A 24901-nucleotide genomic window follows, 5' to 3' on the forward strand; every position below is an offset into this window, starting at 1 on the left:
CATGACAGTTGTCTCATAAAATTGTCCGTAGGGATGCGTGTGTGAGTTTGGAAGAGGATTAGGGCCCACTTGAAAAGATCAAAATAAAAAAGGGTATTGACAATCTCAGAAGGCAGATTTGATTACAGGAGCCTGACTTTAATCTCAGAATCAGAATTGTTGAAATTGTTTATGCATCATCATGAATTGCCATTTGTGAGCTCAAAAAGTTGAGAATTTTCAACTTTTAAAACACTGAAAATTTCTGAAAGAGTTTCGACTTCACAATCTGTTTCTTCTAAAAATAAAAAGTGTGTAATTTATCTAAAGATTTCTGAGTTTATTTCTTCCAGACATTCAACTTTTCAAGCTCTGAAAATTTAAAGTTTTGTCAACAAAACATCAAAGATTATTCTCAAAATTCCAGATTTTTTTCTTGCATTTTTTTTTTTACTTTTGGAGCTGAGAAATTTCCTTGTTTTTCTAGACCTTTTTTGAGATTAATTTCACAGTTTCTGAGTTTTTTTGGCAGAAATTTACTTCTTTTTTTGTATCTACAATGGCACTAACATACTGTTGTAATACTGCCTATTTGCAGTTCTGTGGAATACATTTGCAAAAAATGTGCATATTCACTGAATTTTTTATAGAGTAAATCTAAAAGTTTCAAAAGAAGATGCAGCTTGGGAACTTAACACTCTATTGACTGCGGCTTGTAAAGTAACTAATCCAGGAGCGCCAGTCATTTTGATGTTTGTTTATTGGCTGCACCTCCAGCAATGGAGATAAGGAAGACTACAGATGCTAACTTCTGCAGTAGTGTTAAAACAGCTTCTATTCTATTCCCTGATTTTAGGGCGAATACCAGGGCTTATCTAAGATTGCTTAGCAATCACAGCTCCCCACAGGCTCAAGCTAACAGAGGAAACTATAGTCTGGATTGAAAGGACAACAGACTGTGTCTTCTGTCTTTGTGGCTGTTCAGGATGAAGGGACAGGATCTACTCAAACTTTGTGTTTCATCCATCATCGGATCATTAGTGACTGCTGTCATCAAGAGCTTTCCCCAGGATGAGGAGTTGATCCTGGGCGTCTGAGCCTGGCTTCCAACCAGCATCTCTGTCTGTTTACCTTGGACTCCCATTAAATGCATGTCATGTCTTTCAAGTCTGAATTAAAAGGAAAGCTAATGGCTGCATTAATGTACTTATCCCAACAACAGGCGCAGTTAGCAGCTAGCCTACATAAACGATTGTACTTTGTTTTATTTATCACTCGGTTTCAGATAAATAAGTTGCCAGCTGAGCCCACAGCTCCTTGATTTTTGCTTTGTCTTTTTAAAGGAAGAAATGTAAGATAAACGCTGGAGAGCATTGGTTTGTTTCTGTAGTTACACCATTTGGTATGTGTCCCACGTGTATTTTTGGACAAGTAAGGAGGCCAGGATTTATTTAGAGGATGCAATGAAAAGCGTGATACAGAATGCCTGAATGCAAACGGCATCTCTGCTATCTGGCCCACACATCAAGGAAGGTTGCCCTAAAAACATCTCTGTCCTCAGTCAATTAAGGGTTTATTCCTCATTTACAATCTGAATTATTCAGACATTCTGAGGAGTGCTTTTAAATTAAAATTGTCCATTGACAAGAGTTCCAGCCAGCAAACATACGAGAATATGACACTTTGTAGGTTTGGTAAATTAAAAAAATATATATAATTAGTGTTCAGTATGATGAAGAAATGGTAAATGCTGGAGATCAACTGGGAGGACAATCTGTTCCTAAAGGTTCCTCTGTATTTTTATCTTCTCACATCCTTGAGCCAGGAGTGCAGATCCTCATGTTCTCACTGGAATGATGGCTTCTTTTCACTTATTTATATAGCTTCAGATATTTTTTCCTAATCCTGATCCTTTGTCTATTATAGAAATGCAGTTTATTTCTACATTTATAGTTTTCATCTATACCACAGAAACTATTTTGAAGGCAGAATACATATTTACAAAAAGTAAATACATTTGGCCCCATAAGAAATTTCAGACTTGATTTTTTTTTTCGTCAGAAATTGAGCCCATGTGATTTTTGCCATAATACATACAAATCGTTTTTGTTGTTTTTTTATGTTAAAATTCTACTTTAATTAATCAAGTTTAAATGTATCAAGTCATTAGAAGGCACCAGAGCCTTCTGCATTAAATGTCCTGTACATCCGATTTTAACATTAAATCTACGTCTGAACGTCATTTAGAGATAAGTCAGCAGTAAGTCTATTTGTAGTCCTGATTTGGAGCAACATATTTTGTCTAGGCTTATACTAAGTAAAACTGCCTCATTTAAATTGTCAAACTTTACCTTTTTGATAAAAAAAATCATTAGGATTACAAAAAGAGTTGCAGGCTGACTCTGATAGTAGTTATGAGATTGGTAAGTCATAATTATCAGATTTAACTTTGTTTTTTATCAGAGTGGCATAAATAGGCTTAATATTTTTCTAATTTTCTAAATTAGAAAAATGTGTGAAGGTAGAAGTTACGTCTGATTGTCATGATGCATAACACCTGATTATTTATTTGCAAGTGTTCATCAATAAATTATGCTTTCCACCTCAACAAAACACATTATATGCAAGTATATTTTTATGTTTACTTAAGTTTGCAAGATAAAACCTAAAAAAAAAAACATTTCTAATGTATAGCCAATAGTTTGATTAGATTATGAAACACAGAAAACATTTGTCCAGTATACATTTTTTTCTCAATTTCAAATTATATTTTGATTGTTGATTTTACACATAATCAACAATCGCACTGTACACATGCCAATAAAGTTGGTTTATTTGTTTCTTTTATTCTCCCATTGCATTTTAATGACGGAAGAGAAGGGGGGTAAATGTTGGTTGGAGCAGCTCTTTTTCAGACTTGTCCAATGGTCTTTCTTAAATTAGCCATGGGGGCTGGAGGCTCCCCCCCTGTGCTTACAGAAGGAGGAGTCAGAGCCTGTCACTGTCTACTGTTTCATTCTTACCTGCACAGCCCTGCAGCCTTCACACACTCGCGTCTCTGTGTGGCCACACAGACACACAGGGACTGATTCAAAGGCACAAACCAGCAGGAAGACGTCTCCTTTTTCATGATTTTTTATTACTATTTCATCCAGAGGCAGAATCTGTGATATATATATATATATATATATATATATATATATATATATATATATAAAATCTCCAGGACAACTAGCAGAGGACATGGCTGGTTGTCTGCAAAGTTCCCAACTTTGCAAAAAGTGGGCATTTCTTAGATGCCTGCTCTTGACTCTGTGTCTCAGTTCATGTCTTGTTCCAGTATTTTCTGAGCCCTTTGATCCCAGTCACCTCTATTATCACAAGTCTGGACCTAATGAAGACGACATCATCATTGCTAATAATGGGATCAGGGTGCCTTTCGGGAGGTCAGTGTTTTTGGACCCTGTGAAAGACCTTATTACAGAAGTGCAGCCCAGCGACCGCTGCCACATAACAGTTTTGGACAATGACCCGCTGACCCAGAAACCTGGGATGCTGACCCCAAAAAGGTTTCCCTGTTCTTTTGGAGCTAACGAAGTGAAATACACTCACTTTGGATCTCGTAGCCCCAGCAGGGACCGTGTAAAGATGCAACTTCGCTATGATTCCCACACAGACACGGTTATCATCCCATTCATGTTGGAAGTGGAGGTGGTTTTCCAGCAGCTCGAGATCCTCCTCAAGAATATGCCTCTTAATGTGGAGAAACTCAATGGGGACAGCAGCCTGATTGACAAAAAGGCTCTGGAGTTTTCCTTTGAGGATGGGGTCACGCAGTGTAAGATCACCACGCTGGTCGGCGCCGGAGGCCTCCCCAGGTATGGCACGCTTTTCAATAGCCCCCCCAATGGCCAACTGGTTGATTGTGATGAGTTTGTAAATCTGGGTATTCACTACAAACACACTGCTAAAACCAAATCACCGAACAGAGACTATATTCCAATGATGGTAGAGCTGCAGGATAATGAGGGCAGCACAATAATGCAGGAGCACTTCCAAACAATGGTCAGAATAAGAGAAGGTGCAGAAAATACGGCTCCTAAACCCAGCTTTGTAGCCATGATGATGATGGAGGTTGATCAGTTTGTGATGACGGCTATTACAAGCGACATGCTGGCAGCTGAAGATGTTGAATCTGACCCAGACAATTTGATTTTCAATATTACTTCACCTCTGAGCCCTCAGCAGGGTTATATAATCAGCACAGATGATCAGAATCTCCCCATCACTTCCTTCAACCAGAGGGACATCAGGGATTTGAAAATAGCATACAAGCCTCCCTCAGAGGATTCAGATCAAGAGAGGATTTTCCAATTAGAGTTTGAAATTGTAGATACTGATGGCGCAGTGTCTGATCCATTTGCTTTTATGATAGTGGTGAAACCTATGAACACCTTAGCTCCTGTTGCAACCAAAAATACAGGTCAGCTACTGTTTGAAGGCCAATCCCGAGCTCTGTCCAGCTCCCAGAATCTGGAAATCAGTGATGAGGATAACCTGGAAGATGTAAGGATTACCGTTGTTGATGGTCTGAAACATGGAGACCTGACTGTGCTTGGCGTGCGCAGGAAATTTTTTACGCCGTCTGATCTGGACGCTGGCATTGTTGTGTACCAGCATGATGGCAGCGACACCTACAGCGATAACATTATTTTAAGAATGACAGATGGAAGGAATGAAGTGGAATTTTTGTTTCCCATCACCATTGTTCCCACTGATGACGAGCCTCCAATAATCAACGCCAACACCGGTCTGGTGCTGTTTAAGAAAGAAATGATGCAGATCTCTCCCTTCATCCTGAGTGCCACAGATATTGACTCAGAAGACTTGTTTATAAGGTTCATTCTGGAAGCACCATACTCCACCGTGGGGGAGCTCTTACTCAGGCAAGTCGAGCCACCCACTGACCCCTCTCAGTGGAAGTTCAGTGAGACAGATGAGATGTTCGAGCAGGTGGTAACTGAGTGGTCTCAGAAGGATATTCTCGATGGAAAGCTGTTCTATCGACACGTCGGACCTCACAGCACCACCACAGTGACAGATTTGTTTGTGTTTCGTGTCCAGGATGACAACGACCCCCCTAATCAGTCAGGTGAGCACACGTTCACCATTAAAATCCTCCCTGTCGATGACCTTCCCCCAGTGCTGTTCCCAGGCACCACGCTTCATATGACCGTCCAGGAATATGAGCTCACTTTCTTCAGGAAGAATTTCTTGTGTTATACTGATCTGGATTCAGACGACAGAGACCTGAAATACACAATCACTAAAGTACCAACCGATACCGATGAGAACAATCTAGCCCCCTTGGGTAAGATTGTACTGACTGACAGCCCTGACACTGTAATTACAGAGTTTACACAAGCCCAGGTTAATCACCACAAAGTAGCTTACAAGCCTCCAGACCAGGAACTGGGCATCACTCCAAAAGTCGCTCAGTTCACATTCATTGTGGAGGACACAGCTGGTAACTCAGCAGATGGCTTATTCACAATTTTCCTCCAGCCAGTTGACAACAAACCCCCAGAAATCATCAACACAGGATTTACTGTCAAGGAAACAAGTACTTTTATAATTAGCAGCAAGGAGTTGTACGCCACTGACACAGATACAGATGATGGAAATATCATCTTCACTTTGACCCAAGCTCCTAAATATGGACAGCTGCAATATTTAGGCATTTATATGTCAAATGGTGAAACGTTCACTCTCGAAGATATTGCAAACGGCCTCTTGACTTACCTCCATGGTGGAGAGGAATCTCTCAGCGATGTCATCAAACTTTCTGTGAGCGATGGTTTCCATGAGGTCCCCATTACTCTTAGGGTCACTATAGAGCCAGTAGACGACGAAACCCCGACTATCATGCTCCCAGCTGGCGTGTTAGGGGCTGCCATCGATGTGTTGGAGAACGGAGCAACGGAGATCACCAGTAACATCATTCAAGGACGTGATAAGGACACGGATGACCTCATGCTGGCTTTCATTGTTGAGGAACCTCCAAGGCTGGGTGAAATTCTAGTTAACGGAGCTCCAGCTGAGAGGTTCACCCAGGAGGACATCATCAACGGAGTGGTGGTGTATGCTCACACTTCTGGTGAAATCGGTCCAGTCAAAGTACACGATTCCTTCAACCTAACTCTTTCTGACATGTCTGAACAGTGGGTTGTAGGTGGCAACAAAGTCCAGGGTGTGACTGTTCATGTGACCATCCTTCCTGTTGATAGCATCCCACCTGTTGTCAGAGTTGGGGGACAATTTGTTGTGGTGGAAGGAGAGAAGAATGTCATTACCATAAATCACATTCAAGCTGAGGATGTTGACACCAACAATGAAGACATCCTATGCACTATTATTGTCCAACCAACATCTGGTTATGTAGAAAACATCTCCCCAGCCACAGGATCTGAGAAATCAAGAGCTGGTACTGCCATCACTGCCTTTACCATTAAAGACATTTCGCTTGGTCACATCTACTACGTCCAAAGCATCCACAAAGGAGTTGAACCTGTGGAGGATCAGTTCACGTTCCGCTGCTCCGATGGCATCAACTTCTCTGAACGCCACTTCCTCAACATTGTCATCATTCCGGCCAATGACGAGAAACCAGAGATCTTCACACGTGAGTTTGTGGTAATGGAAGGCATGAACTTAGTGATTGACACTCCGGTTTTGAACGCAGCTGATGCTGACATCCCCGAGGACGAGCTGTTTTTTGAGATCATCAAAAACCCCAAGCATGGGGCGATAATCCAACAGCTAAGCACAGGCACTGTCCCTGTAGAAAGGTTCAGCTTAGAACAGATCAAAGAAGCAGCCAACATCGTCTATGAACATGATGACTCTGAGACCAAAGAGGACAGCTTTGACATCAGGCTTTCCGACGGAAAACATGCAGTAGAAAAAACAGTTCTCATCATTGTTATTCCTGTTGATGATGAGACACCAAGAATGGCTATAAATGACGGCCTTGATGTTGAGATTGGGGAGACGAAGGTCATCAGTAACAGGGCTTTAAAAGCAACAGACCTTGACTCTGAAGATAGAGAACTAACATATGTTCTGCGATATGGTCCTGGGCAAGGCTACCTTCAGCGTATAAACAAATTTGGTAGTGTTTTGGGAAACATAACCCTGGGGATGAACTTCACACAGGATGAAATAGACAAGCAACGCATTCTGTACGTACACACAGGCCAGGAGGGCATCCGAGACCTGCTGAAATTTGACGTCACAGATGGCATCAATCCTCTTATTGATCGCTACTTTTACATCAACATTGGCAGCATTGACATGGTTTTCCCAGATGTAATCAACAAAGGTGTGACACTCAAAGAAGGGGGGAAAGTAACACTCACCACTGACCTCCTTAGCACATCTGACATCAACAGTCCTGATGAGTATCTCAGCTTTAGCATCACAAGAGCACCCAGCCGGGGGCATTTAGAGTGCACTGATCTTCCAGGTGTTCCCATTTCCACCTTCACCCAACTGCAGCTGGCTGGCAACAAGATCTACTACATCCACACCTCAGACGACGAGGTCAAAATGGATAGCTTTGAGTTTGAGGTGACAGATGGTTACAATCCCGTCTTCCGAACCTTCAGAGTGTCCATCACTGATGTAGATAACAAGAAACCTGTTGTTACTGTGCACAAGCTGGTTGTGGAGGAGGGAGAAACCAAACTCATTACACCATTTGAACTGACGGCTGAGGATCGGGACACGCCTGACAACCTGCTCCGCTTCACAGTCACGCAGGTACCCGTGCATGGCCAGCTGCTCTTCAACAACAGCCGGCCAATTACATCCTTCACCAAACAGGACCTGAATGAGAACCTTATCAGCTACAAACACGACGGCACAGAGACCAACGAGGACAGCTTTTCCTTCATAGTCACGGACGGCACTCACACAGACTTTTACGTCTTTCCTGATACGGTGTATGAGACTCGCAAGCCTCAAATGATGACCATCCACATCAACACGGTGGATAACGGTGTGCCCCAGATTGTGGTCAACAAAGCTGCGGCTTCATTGAGAGTCCTCCAAACGGGGCACCTGGGCTTCATTTTTACCAGCAAGGTCCTTAGATCAGAGGACAGAGACAGCCCTCAGAAGGTTCTGAAGTACAGCGTGTCTGAGGAGCCGCTGCATGGCTTCATCATGAATATGGAGCTGGGCAATCATAGCATCAACACCTTCACACAAGGTAAGCAAGCAGCACACCGTGAAATTATTTCACATTCTGATGTTCAATTACATCAGTGTCTGCATGTTTCCTCCACATGTTAGATGTTTCCCTGGTTCAACACATCCAAGTAAAACAGAAGAATTATTATCAGGCCTCTAGATGACGTGATGAGAAGGTTATTCAGTCATTTGTATCAGTGTTGGAGCAGGAAGAAGCTGAAAACATGCAAAAACATGATTGTTGAAAAATTTGGTTTAAAAATTCTAATTTTATTCAGAAAATTATAAAATGAAAATATTCTTGAAGTACAATTTTTTTATGTACTCTTTTCCTTGACTATCTTGACTTGGAAAATGATCGAAGCTAATTACATGCTCAATTTTCTTTAGTATTGCATTTTTCTTTTTAGCTTTTCTTTCTTTTATTGATTTTTTTTCATACGTATTACCTTTATTTATTAGTGACTTAAAAATCAGAATGGCTAAACAATGAGGAAAAGCCCCTAAGATAATGTGATGTCACACAGATGTACGTTTTTCAGTTTTCATTACCAAATCAGTAACTAAAAGTTTGTAAAAGAAATGTTGCCTTTCATCTATGTTTTTGTTCCTCTCTGTTCATAACAACAGCTGAAATCAACGACATGAAGATCTGTTATGTGCTGTTGGATGGGAGCAACGCCACAAGTGATATCTTCTATTTCACAGTCGAGGACAACGGTAAGAATCACAAATCCTTTTACCTAATAGCCGCAAAAAATATACAAGTTCTGCTCTCTGTCAGTCACAACTGTTTGCATCACAAAGACTTAGAGCAGCTGGCCATGACCGACACCAGGGACACGGTGCCGCCTCTGTTGGCAGCAGTGGAGAGGGTTGCAGGTTCAAAGGACAGGGGTCAGAGGAGACCTAAAGCTAGCTCTTATTGTGGGTTTGTAAAAGTGAAGGACTCCCATTTGCTTCAATGTCCATGAACAAAAAGCTTGTTTCCTCAGGGAACTTCTCAAAGCTTTTAAATGTCACATTTAAAATGCCTGCAAAACATTTACACCCAGAGCTCAGCAGTTCGTTTTAAGAATGAGAGCTTTTTTGTTTTGGCTGTGTGCATGAAAATAACAATAAAAATAAATGGTATCACAAACTAATAAAGTAAATCTCTAAAGCAGGTACAACAATTGAAGGTGATTTCTTCCAAACTTTTTATACCACAAGAGAGACAGAAGTAACAGTGCGTTTCTGGAAGAAGAAGATGTACAGTTTAAAAATCTATTTTTCATCACATTGTGAATTGGTTGGTACTTATGGAAAGTGTTCAATGTTGGGGAACCATTAAGCATGACTGCTGAATAGTCTTCAATCAGATACATACTGATGGTTCTAGAATACAATTTTTGGAGCTTTACAAAGCAGAGTTGCTGTTTTACTGTCTGCATAAAATAATTCTAGCTATAAACCCAAATAGCATCTCCAAAGTTGGGGACAAACTGTTTACAGAAAATTGACCAGGAGCTATTCAAAGCATTTTATTTGGTCCTTTATGCTTATGTTCAACCTGCATATGATTGCATTTTTGTTTGCAGTTAAGTATTAACAGTTCGCAGGTAAGATTTTATCTCTCATGTTAAATCTTTACAATTTAACATGATTGTAAGAAGTTCTTCCTTTTAAACGATTTATGTCGGTTATGATTTTGACAGTGGACTCATTAAACAACGAAAACGTTTTAGTGACCGGCTACTCAAATACTAAAAATCCAACCATAAAACAAGCATTTCACTTGGTTCATGAGTAATAAGACTCATGAACCAAACAGTGACACCAAAACATCCTGTGGAGATTAAACTGGTAGATTACTCCTGGGAAGTGTTAAAAGTCTCTGCTGGTGGATGTGGCAGCATCCTGGACATGCAGCAACATGCCACTGCAGTGCATGCTAATGGTCAGACTGTCTCCTGATAAATCTAAGCAGGTGAGCTGTTTGTGTTTGAGGGTAAAAATTGAGGTCAGAAGAGATTTGCACCTGAGATTATCCGCCCAGTTTGGGCTTTAGGTAACAAACTTTTCATCCAACATATTTGAACTGTGAAGTTACTCAACCACATAATACAGCACTTAATATGTCATAAAATCTATCATCTCCTTTTAAAGTTCTGTGTTCTTTCTTAAACAGAACATACAACTTTAAATAAATAATCTAAAACTTCATATTAAAAAGCTACTTGTTTATTATTATTTCTAAAATGTTTGTTATAATTATTAATGATGGCTGTAAATGCTACTTGGGTTGAACACCTACATGCTTCTAGAAATTCTGCACTAATTTCACCCATTTCACAGTTTAATTAAGTAATAAACACGTCTGTTATAGAACATGCAAATTATAATGTCACACCTAAATTGGTGGTTGAGAGTTGTAGTTTTTCAAGGGCAGATATAATTTGAATTGGAGTTAGCGCTTTAGCATAAACACTGTGTTGTTGTTGTAGTTCTTTAGCATTAATGGAACTAAAGTTTATGATTAGCACAACTAACTTTTAGGTTAGCAGTGTCTACCACTGATTTACTAGCTTAGTTAATCTATGCTTTGTGCATTCAACATGTCTCTCTTTTTACTGTTTGAGAAGTTTCTACACGTTGCTCTAGGTGACCTGTGACAACTCTGCCCGCACAGAACAAACACATTTGCTTCAAAGGTTGCAGGGAGACAGGAAGTGACTACCTTTCATCTGAATTATTTCTCTTTTCTTTTCATATAGCAATTATAGCTGAAACAGGACGTTACAGAACTGCTGATGTATTGCTTAGTATTTTGAGTAATGATGAGTTCTTGTAAAGCAGTTAGAATGCTACATTTCACCCTCCTCCTCTAATAATGGCAGTGACCTCAAACACAAACTGTAGTTCATGTTGGGTCGGACTCGCTGTCTGCTGGGAAGGCGGTAACTTCCCTGACAGATGACCAGGTCAGAATCTCCCTTCAGGCTTTCAAACAGTGGGACTCTCAAGCAATAAATACTTTTGTTTACAAGTGGATTCACAACTTATTCATATCCGTGTCCAGCAGATGTAGTTCTGCTGGGGAAATAAAAATGTTCACCACAGATGAAGGAAATATGGTAAAATATTACACTGTTGTACAAGCTAAATTAATAGTTTAAGAAATAAAAGAAAAAGCATTCAAATTTTCAAGGCATGTATGTGTTGCCAAAAATGTTATCAATAAGAATGTTATTAAAAAGTTAATCAAGTTCAGATAATTCCCTAAGTGAACACATTACATAGATTAATTACACAAACTCATATTTTCAAGCCTTTTATGATGATTTTCCTAAGTAGTGCTCCTCTCGCTTGAGGCCATTTTTGTATTCAAGAAAGATAGTAAAAGACAGTGGAACCTGCACTTTTTAAAAAAAAAAAAATGTTAAGGAATTATTGACTTAAAACAAGCTCCAATATCTTGCTGAAATGTTACTTGTAAGTTAGTTTTGAACTAAAATATTTGACGTAGAAACTAGACCAAAAATACTTGGTAAGATTGTATTTTTGCAGTGCACTTAGACTGGGTTTCTGATCACCAGCCAATTTTTCTGTGAAACTCTAAAAGAAACTGAGGATAATGAAAGCCTTTGGCATAACTTTTACGCCATTTTAATAGGTAAAATAGCCTTTTTTATTAGTAACAATTGGTTTGGAGGAACAGGAGACTCTGGAGTGTTGAGTGTCATATGATCACTGAGTGGCAGACAAGGGAATGCAATTCCTGCAAGGCTCCAGACTCCAGAACCACAGACAGAGAACGGGTTTGAAGTGAAGTGGCATCCCAAGCAGACAGGTGTGTACGTGAGAAGGGGGATCCCCTTTCAAAGTCTGTGGTCACTCTGCTCTTAGGCCCCCAGAAATCCAACCCAATCTCACAAAGCCTGATAACCCCCTCTGCGTGTTTTAGAGCGGGTAGAGGAAGATTAGGAAGAAAATATCACTTTAAGTGGCCATTTTTGTCATTTTCCTCAGGTATTTTTTTTATGCTGTGGTGTTTCATGCTGACTGACACGACCGCGTTATACTTCCTAACTGTGTTTGGGGATCTTGGATGTCAGTCGTGTCAACAGTCACAGGAGATTTAGTGACTAATGGTGCCACAGTCAGGGCCCCCCGTGACTCCTGGAAGCCTTGGCCTCTCAGTCCTCCTCCACAAAACTTCGCTCTGCTCTTTAGAGACCCTTTAGGGCACCACCATTCTCGTTCCATCTGGTTCGTTTGCTAATTTCCCATTTCTCCCCTTCTAATATTTGTGGGAATTCCCCATCTTTGTTTTTTTTTAAACAAGGAACCTCTTCACTCTTTATGTTTCTGTCCTTTTTTTTCTCCAGCCTTGATTTATGGTGCTTGCGGGGCTTTTAGGGTGTGGAGTTTTGATGTATGGCTTCAGCAGTTATTCTTATCTGCTCTCATATGGCAAAGCTGTTGCAGCGCCTAGCGACGCTCTCATCGACTTACTTCTGCTTTTCTTCAGAGCCATATTCCAGTTTGTTTGACTGCCAGGCCACTGAAACATCCATCATAACCAGCCCAACTGTGAACATTTTAAGTATCATATTCAGAGGTGTATAATTGGACATTATTTGTTCCATTATTAAGTTAAATTTTATGAATCATAGACTGCAAAAATGCACAATATTACTAAGTATTTTTGTCTAGTTTCTAGAGCAAATATAGAAATACTATAGAAGAGGATTACAGATACTAAAAAAAAAACAATCTGACTTTAAACTCTTCTGACTTGAAATCTTTTTATCAATGGCCCTAATCCACTACACCTTGATGGAAAGTTAATTTCCCTGCTTTCCTGCAAGGCATAGGAGTTTGTTTGTTTACGCTGCTATGCATTCTGGGTAAATGGCGTGTGCTAGGTCTGATTGCGCTAGCTCCGACTAGCTAAAACAGCGATAAATAACGTAGTCCAGCCTTTTCAATTTGAACCGCAGCGCGTTGAAATGGATGGGAATGTAGAAATCGCAAGCAGTAATGAAGATGAGGAAGACCAAACGGAGGAAGAGGAAGAAGTTGGGCGAAGAAGCTGCTGGTGTTTGTGCTGCTGCTGTCGCCTTCAGCTTATGGGGGGAAACAATGAAAGACACGTACCTCTCTGGTCCGGTAAGTAGTTGCTGTTTAGGGTCCGGTCTTTGGCATACCTGTCAAGTCTCCTATTTTGGCCGGAAAATTATTTATGTTTATTTTACCCCTTCTCCCGTCTCAGCATTTTCCTGTAAATTTCCCGTTTTGTAGTAATTACGTCACAACCCCGGTAGTCAGTCCCCCGTCCCCATTGGTCGTCTATCTCTCTTCTCTCTCACCCTTTATTACTCTTACTTGAGTAATGTTCTGGCAACTTTTTATTTGTTATTTTAAAAAACAATATTATGGAATTATTTAGTTAAAAAAAAAACAAGCTTCCATATCTTGCTGAAAAGTTATTTGCAAGTTAGTTTTGTCTTATTTCAAGTGTGCTTAAGATATTTGCACTAGAAACTAGACAACAAATACTTGGAAAAACATATTTATTCTTTCAGTGTGCGGCTCCTGCTGATTTGTTTAGGTTGTTATTCATTGGAAGCCATAATTCAAACATTAATAAAGAAAAACTCTGACTAAACATTTTTGAGATTAACATTGTTAACATTGTTAGTCATCGTCTTTCAGCTCTTTGATTAACCAGACCAAAGCTTTAATGTGTGATGCTGCCTGGAACTCACACATTATTTATACTTGTAGGATGATTGATGAGGAAATGAAGAGGGGCGATGGTTGCTTTATGAAGATATTCTTAGCAGATTGCTCCTCTTTGCATCATGCTGATGGACGTCAGAGCATCATGTTGACCTTCTTCTCCTGTGATATCTCTGGCCTGACCCAATATCTTACTATCTATGTTTGGCTCTGGCAGCAGAGCTGAGAGGACCTGTTTTGGTCCTGCTTTGTTGTCTCTATGGTTACATAGACTATTATCAAGCTTCCGGCACAAGTGACGTCTTGACATTCAACCACTCTTGATAGCAGAATTAGTGAGAGTTAATTTCAAGTGAGTTCTTTTGTATTTCAGCAACTTTGTCAATGCTGCCACTACTATGTTATGTGCACTGCAAAACTACAAAATATTACCAAGTATTTTGGTCTAGTTTCTGGTCCAAATATTTTAGTCCACTTGAAATAAGACAAAGCTTATGTCCTAGTAACTTTTCAGCAAGATATAAGAGATTATTTTAAATAAATAATTCCTTACTATTGATGAAAAAGAAATAAATAAATCATTGCTCCATTGGCAGATTATTTTACTTATAACAAGACATGTTTCCCATGTAATAACTGAAATAATCTGCCAATAGAATATCAATATGAAGGAATTATTTGCTTAAAACAAGCTATATCTTGCTAAAAAGCTAGTTAAACAATAGTTTTGTCATATTTTACGTAGAAATGTTTTTAGAAATGAGTGAAATAACAGCATGGCTGTAAACATTGGGAGCAGTGATGATATACAGAGTTTCACTTGTACTGGGAGGAAGAATCTGTGATAACGCCCCTTTGTGCAACTAGGATGCAGCAGTCTGTCACTGAGGGAGTTCTCTGCTTCATCTTTGGGATGGGAGACATTGCTTTGTGTTTTTCAGTAGAAGAAGCTCAATCCTCATCTCGTTTCACAGTATAACTTTCCTCTAGAAGACGGTTAGCTTTAAGTTTGAAAATGTTAATGCCAATGGAGCCGATTCTTTCAAAGCTAAAGTTCTTGGCTACCTTTAGCTTTGGCTGTTTTCAGGTTCTTTCTGAATATCCATCCATTTTCTCTTCACATTAGACTGACAATTTAGTTTTTTTCTCCACGCCTTGATAACTATACATTATGCTTATGTATAATCTGGTATACATCTGGTAATCTAGTCTTGGAGTTGTTTAATCCTGCAGCTGGTTATGGCTCCAAAAGACCTCCTGGTTTAAATCTTCAATCTTTACTGAGTTCCTTGGACATTATTGGTCAGTCCTCTGAGGACATTATTCAAGTTATTTTTGTCCTATCAAGTTTTTAAGTTCGAGAAAATCCACAATAATTGTAGATTTGTGTGCAAAATGCTTCTGTTTTGAGTTGTTTAGGAAGAAGAGGGTTTAAAACTTATTGAAAGTCTAAAATCAATGCAGTATTTCAGGATTGGTGTATGTGACCATAACTGTAATTTATGAAATAGCTCCTTACTGTGGCATTCAGAAATACATGCAGCCTATAAAACGTTTCATCCCAGCAGAAATTATGAGGATGGTCAGTTTGAAAGCTAATGGAAATGTGAGTCGAGCCCAGCAGCTACTGTAAGTATTGGAATTGATAGCCGGTCTAATATAGAGAGAGCATCATAAAAAGTGTCATAAATCAGACCATCAGTGGGACGTAAATCCACGTCTCTCATGTTTAAAAGGGCTGTGTTTGCATGAGCTTTTCCCAGCCTCTTTTAAGTTTTCATTTTGTGTTTTTGTTATGTCCGTCTGTGCCACCGTGGGAAGTCTGGCGTCCTGATTATTTCTCGATTTGTCATTGCCCACGCCAGCTTCCAGCTCACCGTTTGACAGGATGTACAAAAGCAGCCGGCGCGGGGAGATTCCCCACTCCGGCTCTGTTTCTGAACAATGTGGAGGCAGGCAGGGAGGCATGCCTTGGTGGTAGCTCTGGCCCACCCAGACTGTGGCCTGCTGTCCTCCTCGGCCGGTCGTCGCCCCCCAGGCGAACAAAGCCGGCACAGGGAGGAAGGGCAACATTGAGGGGGAGGAGGAATCTGAGCTCAGCTGTCAATCTGCTCCTCAAAGTCTGGCGGGAAATAAGGAAAAGGAGTGAGAAACTGGAAGATCAAGCCGAAGGGAGAGCTTTGTTTTCATGTTTGTAACTTAATAGCAGCCAAGTTAGTTCATTTCTGGAAGATTGGCCACTAGAAAGAGAAAATGCTTGATAAATTCCCTATTTTTTTTATTATTTTGCTTTGAGGGAGCCAGAATTATTTTTAACTTTTTCTTAAAACATAGTTCCTAGATTCTTTAAAGCTGTAGTATGTAACTTTCATAAAAAATATTTTTTAAAGTCATAATAGGTGAGACTTCCCCAGTGCTCCCAGTAGTAACTAGAATCAACCAATCAGAGCCAGGAGGAGGGTTTTATTGCTGCCAATCATGCCCGCGTGTTTGGTGTCTGTTATGGTTATGCTAGAGCCTGTCTTGAATGTTAAGGCTAGCTAGCAAACCACAGATGATGATAAACAGTTCTGTAACTGTAAACAGTTTCTCCACCACACATTTAGCAATTAGTTCACAAGGTTGATTGACAGCACTAAGGTCTCCTCCTAGCTCTGACTGGTTGTTTTTGAATAATTGAATAATTTATACCAAGCCAAAACAACCATTAATAACAGTGATAATTGTGTTCCTTTGTTGCAATTTTAGCGGCTCAGGAAGGCGATAGAGGAGATTTATTTTTTTCACAGATTATATGCCTAGTATTATACTGTCACAACATGGTAATAGTTTTAAGAAATATGTAAAAACATATTTACATACAGCAGTGAACTGAAACACAACGGATTCTGCAGCACAGCTACATGTCAAAGTCAAGCTAGCATAACTGACCTTGCTTGACTTCAGTCAGTTATGCTAGCTGACTGAAGTCACTTCCTCAATATTTTTTTTTCAATAAATCTAGAAAACTATTGATAAAGATTAACTAAAAATGTCTGGATACTTTCAAGCAAAGCATAGAGGAAATTATAGATGTTTTTTGGTCATTTCTGTACACCATCCGCTGCAGCCGATGTCTCTGCAGTACAATGTCTAAGGTGCAGCAGTTCATGAAATACCTGCTGCTGATTCATAAAAACTCCTTTGTATTTTTTTCACTCCCTATTTTAAACCTGAAAACGAAACCTTCCTGATTTCTTGACGCCAAACCTGAAGCAGCTTCTTGTCTTCACCGTGTTCATTCGGTAATCCTCGATGATAGCCGCTGGCAAAGCTTCACCTCCGTATCAGCTTCAAACGGGTGCTGCAGCCAGTTCCCTGAAACTCAGCACAGAAACAATCTGATAACTGAAGCTAGTCAAATACTTTCTGTTTTTCTCTTATTTAATGCACAAAGCAGGAATGCTGAATAATTTCTATTTACAAGTATTACCGGGCAAATGTGAGTCTCAAGGTAACAAAGAACAATTCTTCTCGTCGTTTTATGAATGTAATACACAACTTGAATAATTTATGCCAAGCCAAAACAACCATTAATAACAGTGATACTTGTGTTAGTTTGTTGCAATTTTAGCAAAAACAATCTGGCATTCACTCCATTAGGCCTCATCATATTAGCAGTTCAGTATTCACTGTTTCACCTATTGCAGCTTTTTCCTGTGGAATGTGATTCCAAATTATTTGCAGATTTTTTCCATGGAGCATATCCAAAATATTCTGACGTAAATTTTGCACTTTGACCTGCCTGAATGTGCTCTCCAAATAACCTTAAAACTTAAATCAAGTAAATCCTGACTCCAGGATCTCTTTGCAGAGGTTGAATCTGGTCATGCTTCTGACTGCATCTCGGTTGTTCTGCATCTATTGTTACTCTGGCTGGTCTAGTGTTGAAATGTTCCCCCTTTCCTATCCTAAATAACACCCCCACCCTGTTTTCATTCTCTCCAGTCACATAGCATAAAGGCTGTGGCCTCTTTCTTTGTCGCTGAAGCAGAACTGAGCTGAATGCTGGTTTATAGTGAAGCTTAACCCCCATGTTCTTTTGTTGTTAACTTTTTGTTGCGAAAAAAACCCCCATTTAATTTTAAGTTCACGTTATGATTTTTGATACCTGTATCGTGACGTAAATACGGTGGCCTTGAAGTGCAAACCACTTTTACAAATCACTAAGCACAACTACACATTGAAAAACACAACATATTCAAAAACACGAGATTGACTAACTACAAATTAAGAAAAGACAACATTAACTACAACTACATATTAAAAACAACAACTTTTAACAATACAGCTTTGAAGTAGTGTAGAACCGGGTGATTTATTTGAAAAACGTGTCACAATATAAGCATTTCATATCAGTCAGTATTGATAATTATTGATTAGTTTTTTTGTTTTAAATATCTGAAATACAGACAAACTGGTGACATAACCTTTTCTGTTATCCTCTATTTTCACTCTATTTATATTTATAATATTCTATCAGACATATTATCTATTGATATTCATTGTGTTTCTATGTATTGTTATTTATTATTGCCCAGCCCTATTTTGGGACATTTGTTGGAAATATGAATCCTACCGGTGATGCAAACATAGCTACAGCTATCCAGGAATATTCTGAATGAGGACATACTACGAATCTCAGCTTTTCTTTTCTTTGTTTTTTATAGTTTGGGCAATACATGTCGACCCTCCTATCTAAGAGAGAGTGAATCCCAGAATAATTTCCAGTTCTAAAGTCAAAAGTGGTGTCATCCAATCGACGATGTCTCAAGTTTCCCATTGAGGCTTCTTCCGTTTTATTTTCTTGATTTGCAGTTGTGCTTAGTTAATGTCGTTGTGTTTTTGAATATGTTGTGTTTTTCAATTTTTAGTTATGTTTACTGATTTGTTGAAGTGGTCGCTACCATTCTTAAAGCTTTTAGGTTTTCTAACCGTATTGCCAAGCAGCTTTCCTCTTTCTTGAAGAGATTTAGGTCAATGAGGCTGCAGTCAGTGTGACTAGCAGTGCAAAGCTCATTTCCCAACCTCCTTGACCAGAACTCAGAGAAGAATCTGCTAAGATTGACCCTTTTCCCGTCACATGTCACGGGCCGCCACACCAGGCTCATCTTACTGCAGGATCAGCTCCAATTACACAGGAGAAACCTGTGATCTTAAGTATTCCTAAAGTATCGAACTCCAAACCTACAAGCTAAACTAATCTGACAGTTAGAGGGATTATTTGAGTCATGAGATAGTGTGGATTAAGGAGTAACTTGAAGGTTTTGGATCAAAGTTATGGGTCCTTGAGCTTTACATACTTCTTATTGAGTGTGATATTTGTTTTGCATTGCATTTTAACTAGTTGGTTAAATGTCTGTGGAATGTTTCACAGCATTTTGGAGCCACCAATAAGTTTCTGACATACACTTGACTGGATATTTAACTTTTTCCTGGAGTTATTAGTGTTCATTTAAAGTAGGAGGTTCCCTGGCATGGATTTGGATTGTAAGCATAGTTTTCAGTGGGAAGTCAGGGATTGGAGAAGGTTCAAAAAGTTTAAAGTTGGTCTTCTTTAAATATCCCAAAATTAGATTTTGGGATAAATTTTTTAGTGCATAGTAAATGCACCTACCAATCTAAAACCTTCATACAGCTTGAATATTCCTCTGGTTTTCATTTTATACACCTCAGCAGTGTTGAAAATTGCACACCTCTTTTAAACAATTTACATAAGAGTCAGCTGCTGCTGCTCCTTAATGTAGAATAAGTTCGTCATTTACACTTGCATCAGTAAAGTTTGGAAAGCAAACTATTAAAATCCTCTAGAAGTGAAAAAAGAGGAAACTTGTGAGACTTCTTAAGCTGGCATTAAGATCAGTTTCAGGAAACCTTGGTATTAACTTATCATGTTCCCACCTGAAATGAAAAAGTCTCTTTTCTTTCTTTTATCTTTGAGCTCTCTGCGGATTGCAGTTTACACACTTCACTGACTCGTAATGAGAACAAAGTCGATTGTGGCACAGTAGAAAAGGATCTTTGAATGAAGGCCCTTTTCTCCCTCTGCAGGTGGAAACAAACTCAAGCCGCAGCCGTTCCGTCTTAACTGGGCCTGGATCTCTCTGGAGCGGGAATACTACTTAGTGGATGAGGACGCCAAATTCCTGGAGGTGACGCTGAAACGCAGAGGCTTCCTGGGGGAAACCTCTTTTGTCAGTAAGTGTTGACTCTTGCTCTGCTGTTGCAACGTAATGTAAAAAATATTTGGTTTCTTTTTTGTTTGCAGGTAAATATTCAGTTTAATTCACTTTATATAGTGCAAATTTGCATCAGGAACTAATTATTCTTTTAAAAACTCCTTAACTGTGTTTATTCCTTTCAACAAGAACAACCAATCCTGCGCATTTGGAAACACTTGCTCTTTATTTACCGATGTTACAGGAACGGGAGAGTTGTGAGCCAAATATTTCAGTTCTCCATGATGATTGGTTAATTCTCATCCCATTGGGTAACAAAATTACAAAGTGTGAGCTTCAGGCTGAAATATTGTGACTAAATTAAGTATCCAGGCACAGTTTAGTGATATAAATCACACTTATTTAAATATGTGGCATCCTGAAAAAGCTTATTTCCAATAGGAATGTTTTTCAAGAACAGTATTTAAGTTTGTGGCGCTATAAATGCTGTGTCATGTAGTTACCTACAAAAGAAGTAGTAGTTTTTTTTATTGTTATTACTTTAAATTAAGGGTTGTTGAAAAGGATAAGAAACATCCCAAATAAGGGAAAATGTGAGCAAATCCTGCAAGAATCTGCTGGTCGGAAAAAACCCATCTTCCTGTTTTCTCTGCCTCAGTTTGGATTGGATTAATTTGTTTTAAATAAATGAATCTGAGTTCCTAACCTCACAGTTCAGTGGGTTTCCCTCTCTTTCAGGTATTGGAACAAAAGATGGCTCCGCTGAGAAGGACAAAGATTTCCGTGGCAAAGCTCAGAAGCAAGTCCAGTTCAACCCAGGCCAGACGACAGCGAGCTGGAGGGTGAAGATCTTCACTGACCAGGAGTTTGAGACCTCAGAGACCTTTGAGATTCAGCTGTCGGACCCGGTCATGGCGGTTCTGGAGTACCCTGATACTGCAACGGTGGAGATTGTAGATCCTGGAGATGGTAGGAATGTCATGTTGGAGATAACTTTTCTCCTCTAAGACTGGTTCATTTTTTTGTTTTTTAAAATAAAACCACAATTAATTGGTTTTGCTGTGTCATTCTTCCCAAACAGAATCAACAGTTTTCATTCCACAAGCAGAATTCAAGATAGAGGAGGATATTGGGGAGCTACTAGTGCCAGTTAGGCGATCAGGCGATGCCAGCCAGGAACTTATGGTTGTCTGTTTCACTCAGCAAGGTGAGAAAAGCCTGTTTTTAAAAAAAGAAAAACTTCATTTCCTACTTTTGTCCACCAACGAAAACAAAGTTCCTGTTAATCCACAGGTACCGCCACCGGCACCATACCCTCCACTGTCCTCTCCTACTCCGACTACATCACCCGTGCTGAGGACCACACCAGCGTGCTGCGCTTCGACAAGGACGAGAGAGAAAAAGTTTGCCGAATCATCATCATCGATGACTCCCTTTACGAGGAAGAGGAGAGCTTTAACGTCAGCCTCAGCATGCCGATGGGCGGCCAGCTGGGCGCCAGTTTCCCATCTGCCAAAGTCACAATTTTGGCAGACAGCGATGATGGTGAGTGGAGAATTGAGTTTTTCAGTTTGTTTAAAATACTAAACTCCTAATTCATTAAACGAGGCAGAAAAAACAGTTTTTTATGTAGATACACAAAATAGCAATTTCTGCTAATTGACAAACATTGCTGTTTTTGACAATTAGCAATTTTGTTGAGGTAACTAGCCTTCAGTCTGCTGCTTTACAGAAAGAGCTTACATGTAGCTTGAGAACTGTAGTTTTAAAACAGCATTATGTTAAGAGTGATGGGTGGTGCTCCTGCAACTGTACATGTTTTTCTAAATCAGTTCTTCAGTTTCTATGCAATGCAGAATTCCTAATTTGTTATAAAAACTTGTTGTATTTACATAAAATTGAAAACATTGCTATATTGATAGATAATAAAATCATATCACAAGAATAAAGTCAAAATAATACAACAAAGTCAGAATATTTCAAAAATAAAGTCAGAGGATTGTGACTTTTTCTCGTAATTTTATTACTTTTTTTCTCATAATTTAGTAAGGCTCTAATACTCTTTTGTGGAATTTAGCATTGCAAAATGAAATTCTTGCATTTTTTTCCAAGGCTGGAATCAGACTGTTTAGGCTCAGAGCTGCATGAGGGTCAGATGTGAGTAATCCTGCTCCCTGAAAGCCTTTGACGCTTTATGTGTCGATTGTGGTGTCTGAGAGGACGGCGACTTTAACAAAGATGATGAGACAACAGCATTCTCATTTCCATACATTGCCCTGGCTGCCTGCATCTTTACAAGGTAACGGCAGACAGGTGTTACCTTAAACAGACGATGTTATGCTGCACCCAGATAAAAAGTGACCCCCATGTCATCGTTGGTGTATCCTTTTCTGAACAAAGCCTAGAAGACAGGTGGTGGAGCAACAGGGACCATTGTCCACATGACAGACATGTTTTCCTTCTGTCCCATCTGCTTGTTGGAATTCAAGACCTCTCTGTCTGTTTCTTTTGAGGTTTTCTGACTCTTCAGATTTGCCTTTCCCTCCCACTCACTTCAAGTAATTTACTGCATTACATCAAAGTATAATTAAAGTTACTGTCTAAACAAACCGCATACATTTCCAGACATGTGAAAAACAAGAGAGGACACCTCTGTCTGAACCTCTGTTGTGGCTCCACTTCTTGGTGGGTCCTGAAATAACGCCATAAATCTGCTTCAGTGCCTCCATATGTGTGTGAGTGTGTTAAAGCATCTGTCTGCCTGAGTAAACTTCAGGTTTGGGTTCTTGCCAGCATTCAGCCTCCATTGTTACTGTATTTGTCTGAGTCCTCATCCCATTGATCTCCAGGCTCATTTCCAGCTTTGTCGCCTGCCTCTGTGGTGAATACAAGCAGAGTGGAGCTGAAAATGTGCCAGCAGTGCTGCAGCCTCTGCTTGAGATTATATTTATGGTCACACTCCAGAAATGTAGAGCAAATGTAGCAGAAAAATGCATTGCTGCTCTAAGCCCTAGGGTGTTTTCACACCTGATACACTTGGTTCGACTGAAATACATGTTTCTCAAATAAAATCTACTGGTGTAGCTAAATGCAGATCATTTTAAGGAGACTTTCATGCAAGTGATCATTTGTTTTACACATTTTGCACTTTGGACGATAAAAGTTTTGCACACGTCTTTGACAAGGCTGGATGAATCCTGTAGGTTTTTCTTCCACCATGCGCAGTGAGAACGATGGTGAGATGGTAATTATGGAGTGAGCTCTATTGCACCAACATCAAAATGTTGTCGCACAACCTGGCAACCTAAATCTTGTTCATGTTAATTACTTGTAAGTAAGGATAATAATATATATATGTTTATTTTTCCTTCTGCAGCCTTAGTGTTTAAAGATTGCAGCTCTAAACCTGCCCATCTTTCAGATAATCTCAAAGAGCTCTCACCGGACACAGGGCGATGAAAAGCTGCTTAATGCAAAAGTGACGAGAGATTAATGGACTTTTTGTTCCAGCACTCTGAATTCTTGGCCTGTTTCTTTTTGCAAAGTGGCCGGTTGCCTCCTGGTCTCCCTGCCCGTGCTTCTTATCAGCCTCTGGATCGGCACGAAGCTGGAACATCCCTCCACGTCAGTCTGCATGCATGTACAAGCGCCCGCCTCATTCTTCAGGTGTATCCTCGGCCCTTTGGCCTGGAGTTCAGACAGCGCTGTCTGGATTTATAGCAGCAGGGGGAGGAATGCTGACGGAGGGGAGGATAAGAATGACAGCTCTCTTCCTGTGGCGAAACAGAAATAATGGCTTTTGCTAAACTATAGTTTTGTCAAACGATACAGCAAAACTACTGGAATGTACTTCAGAGAACATCCCAGTGTTTTTTTTCCTCTTTTGAATGGACAAAAAAGAATATTCACTACAAAAACACAAACTTTTACTAAATATTTAGAGTATTGTTTCTTGTGCAAATATCTTTAGTGCACTTGAAATAAGACAAAACTACCTTTCAGGTAACTTTTCAGCAGATATAGGAGCTTGTTTTACGTAAATGATTCCCTTATTATTCATTAAAAATGTACTAGTTCCACTGGTAGATTATTTCACTATTAAGTTACTTTTTATGATGAAGTAACAAAACTAAAAAATAAAAATGACAAAAATAGTCATAATATTACAAGAATAAAGTTGTATGAGAATAAAGTTGAAATAATTCGAGAATAAAGTCGTACAACTATTGTGGTAATATTATGACGTTATTACATTTATTCTCATACTACTACAACTTTATTTTGTATTTTGACCTAATAATTGTAATATTATGACTTTTTTGTCAATGGCCCTTGTAATCCATTATCAGGACCAGTAATTTTTCATCAATATTAAGGAAATAATTGTTTAATACAATCTTCTATAACTTGCTAAAAAATATTTGTAAGTTAGTTTGGCTGTATTTCAATTTTGCACCAGAAACTAGACTAAAAATATTTGGTAAGATTGTGTGTTTTTTCAGTGTCTTTTGAGAAGTTTAGTTGTTTTAGTTGAAATCATTTTGTCTGTTCTCTCACAGAGCCTTCGCTGTACTTTGGGGAGCCTGAATATGTTGTGGAGGAGAGTTCAGGCTACGTGGAGGTGAAGGTCTGGAGGACGGGTACTGACCTGTCCAAGACCGCCACGGTTACGGTTCGCTCCAGAAAGAGCGATCCTGTTTCTGCAGAAGGTCAGACATTCGGTT

At 39.5% G+C, this 24901-nt stretch overlaps 1 protein-coding gene across 1 annotated transcript in view; it reads left to right on the top strand.

Moving 5' to 3' along the window:
- Nucleotides 1-3199: 3199 nt before the first annotated feature.
- frem3 (Fras1 related extracellular matrix 3) overlaps nucleotides 3200-24901 on the top strand; it is a 32265-nt gene continuing 10563 nt past the window's right edge. The window contains exons 1-7 of the mRNA XM_014999533.2: nucleotides 3200-8251; nucleotides 8863-8952; nucleotides 20050-20196; nucleotides 20916-21146; nucleotides 21259-21384; nucleotides 21471-21722; nucleotides 24737-24886. Coding sequence (XP_014855019.2) covers nucleotides 3223-8251; nucleotides 8863-8952; nucleotides 20050-20196; nucleotides 20916-21146; nucleotides 21259-21384; nucleotides 21471-21722; nucleotides 24737-24886 — 6025 coding nt within the window. The 5' untranslated portion in view covers nucleotides 3200-3222. The remainder of the gene's footprint in view (nucleotides 8252-8862; nucleotides 8953-20049; nucleotides 20197-20915; nucleotides 21147-21258; nucleotides 21385-21470; nucleotides 21723-24736; nucleotides 24887-24901) is intronic.

Source organism: Poecilia mexicana, unplaced genomic scaffold, assembly GCF_051168715.1.
Source record: "Poecilia mexicana isolate PSO_F unplaced genomic scaffold, ASM5116871v1 scaffold_1, whole genome shotgun sequence".
Classification (NCBI taxonomy): Eukaryota; Metazoa; Chordata; class Actinopteri; order Cyprinodontiformes; family Poeciliidae; genus Poecilia; species Poecilia mexicana.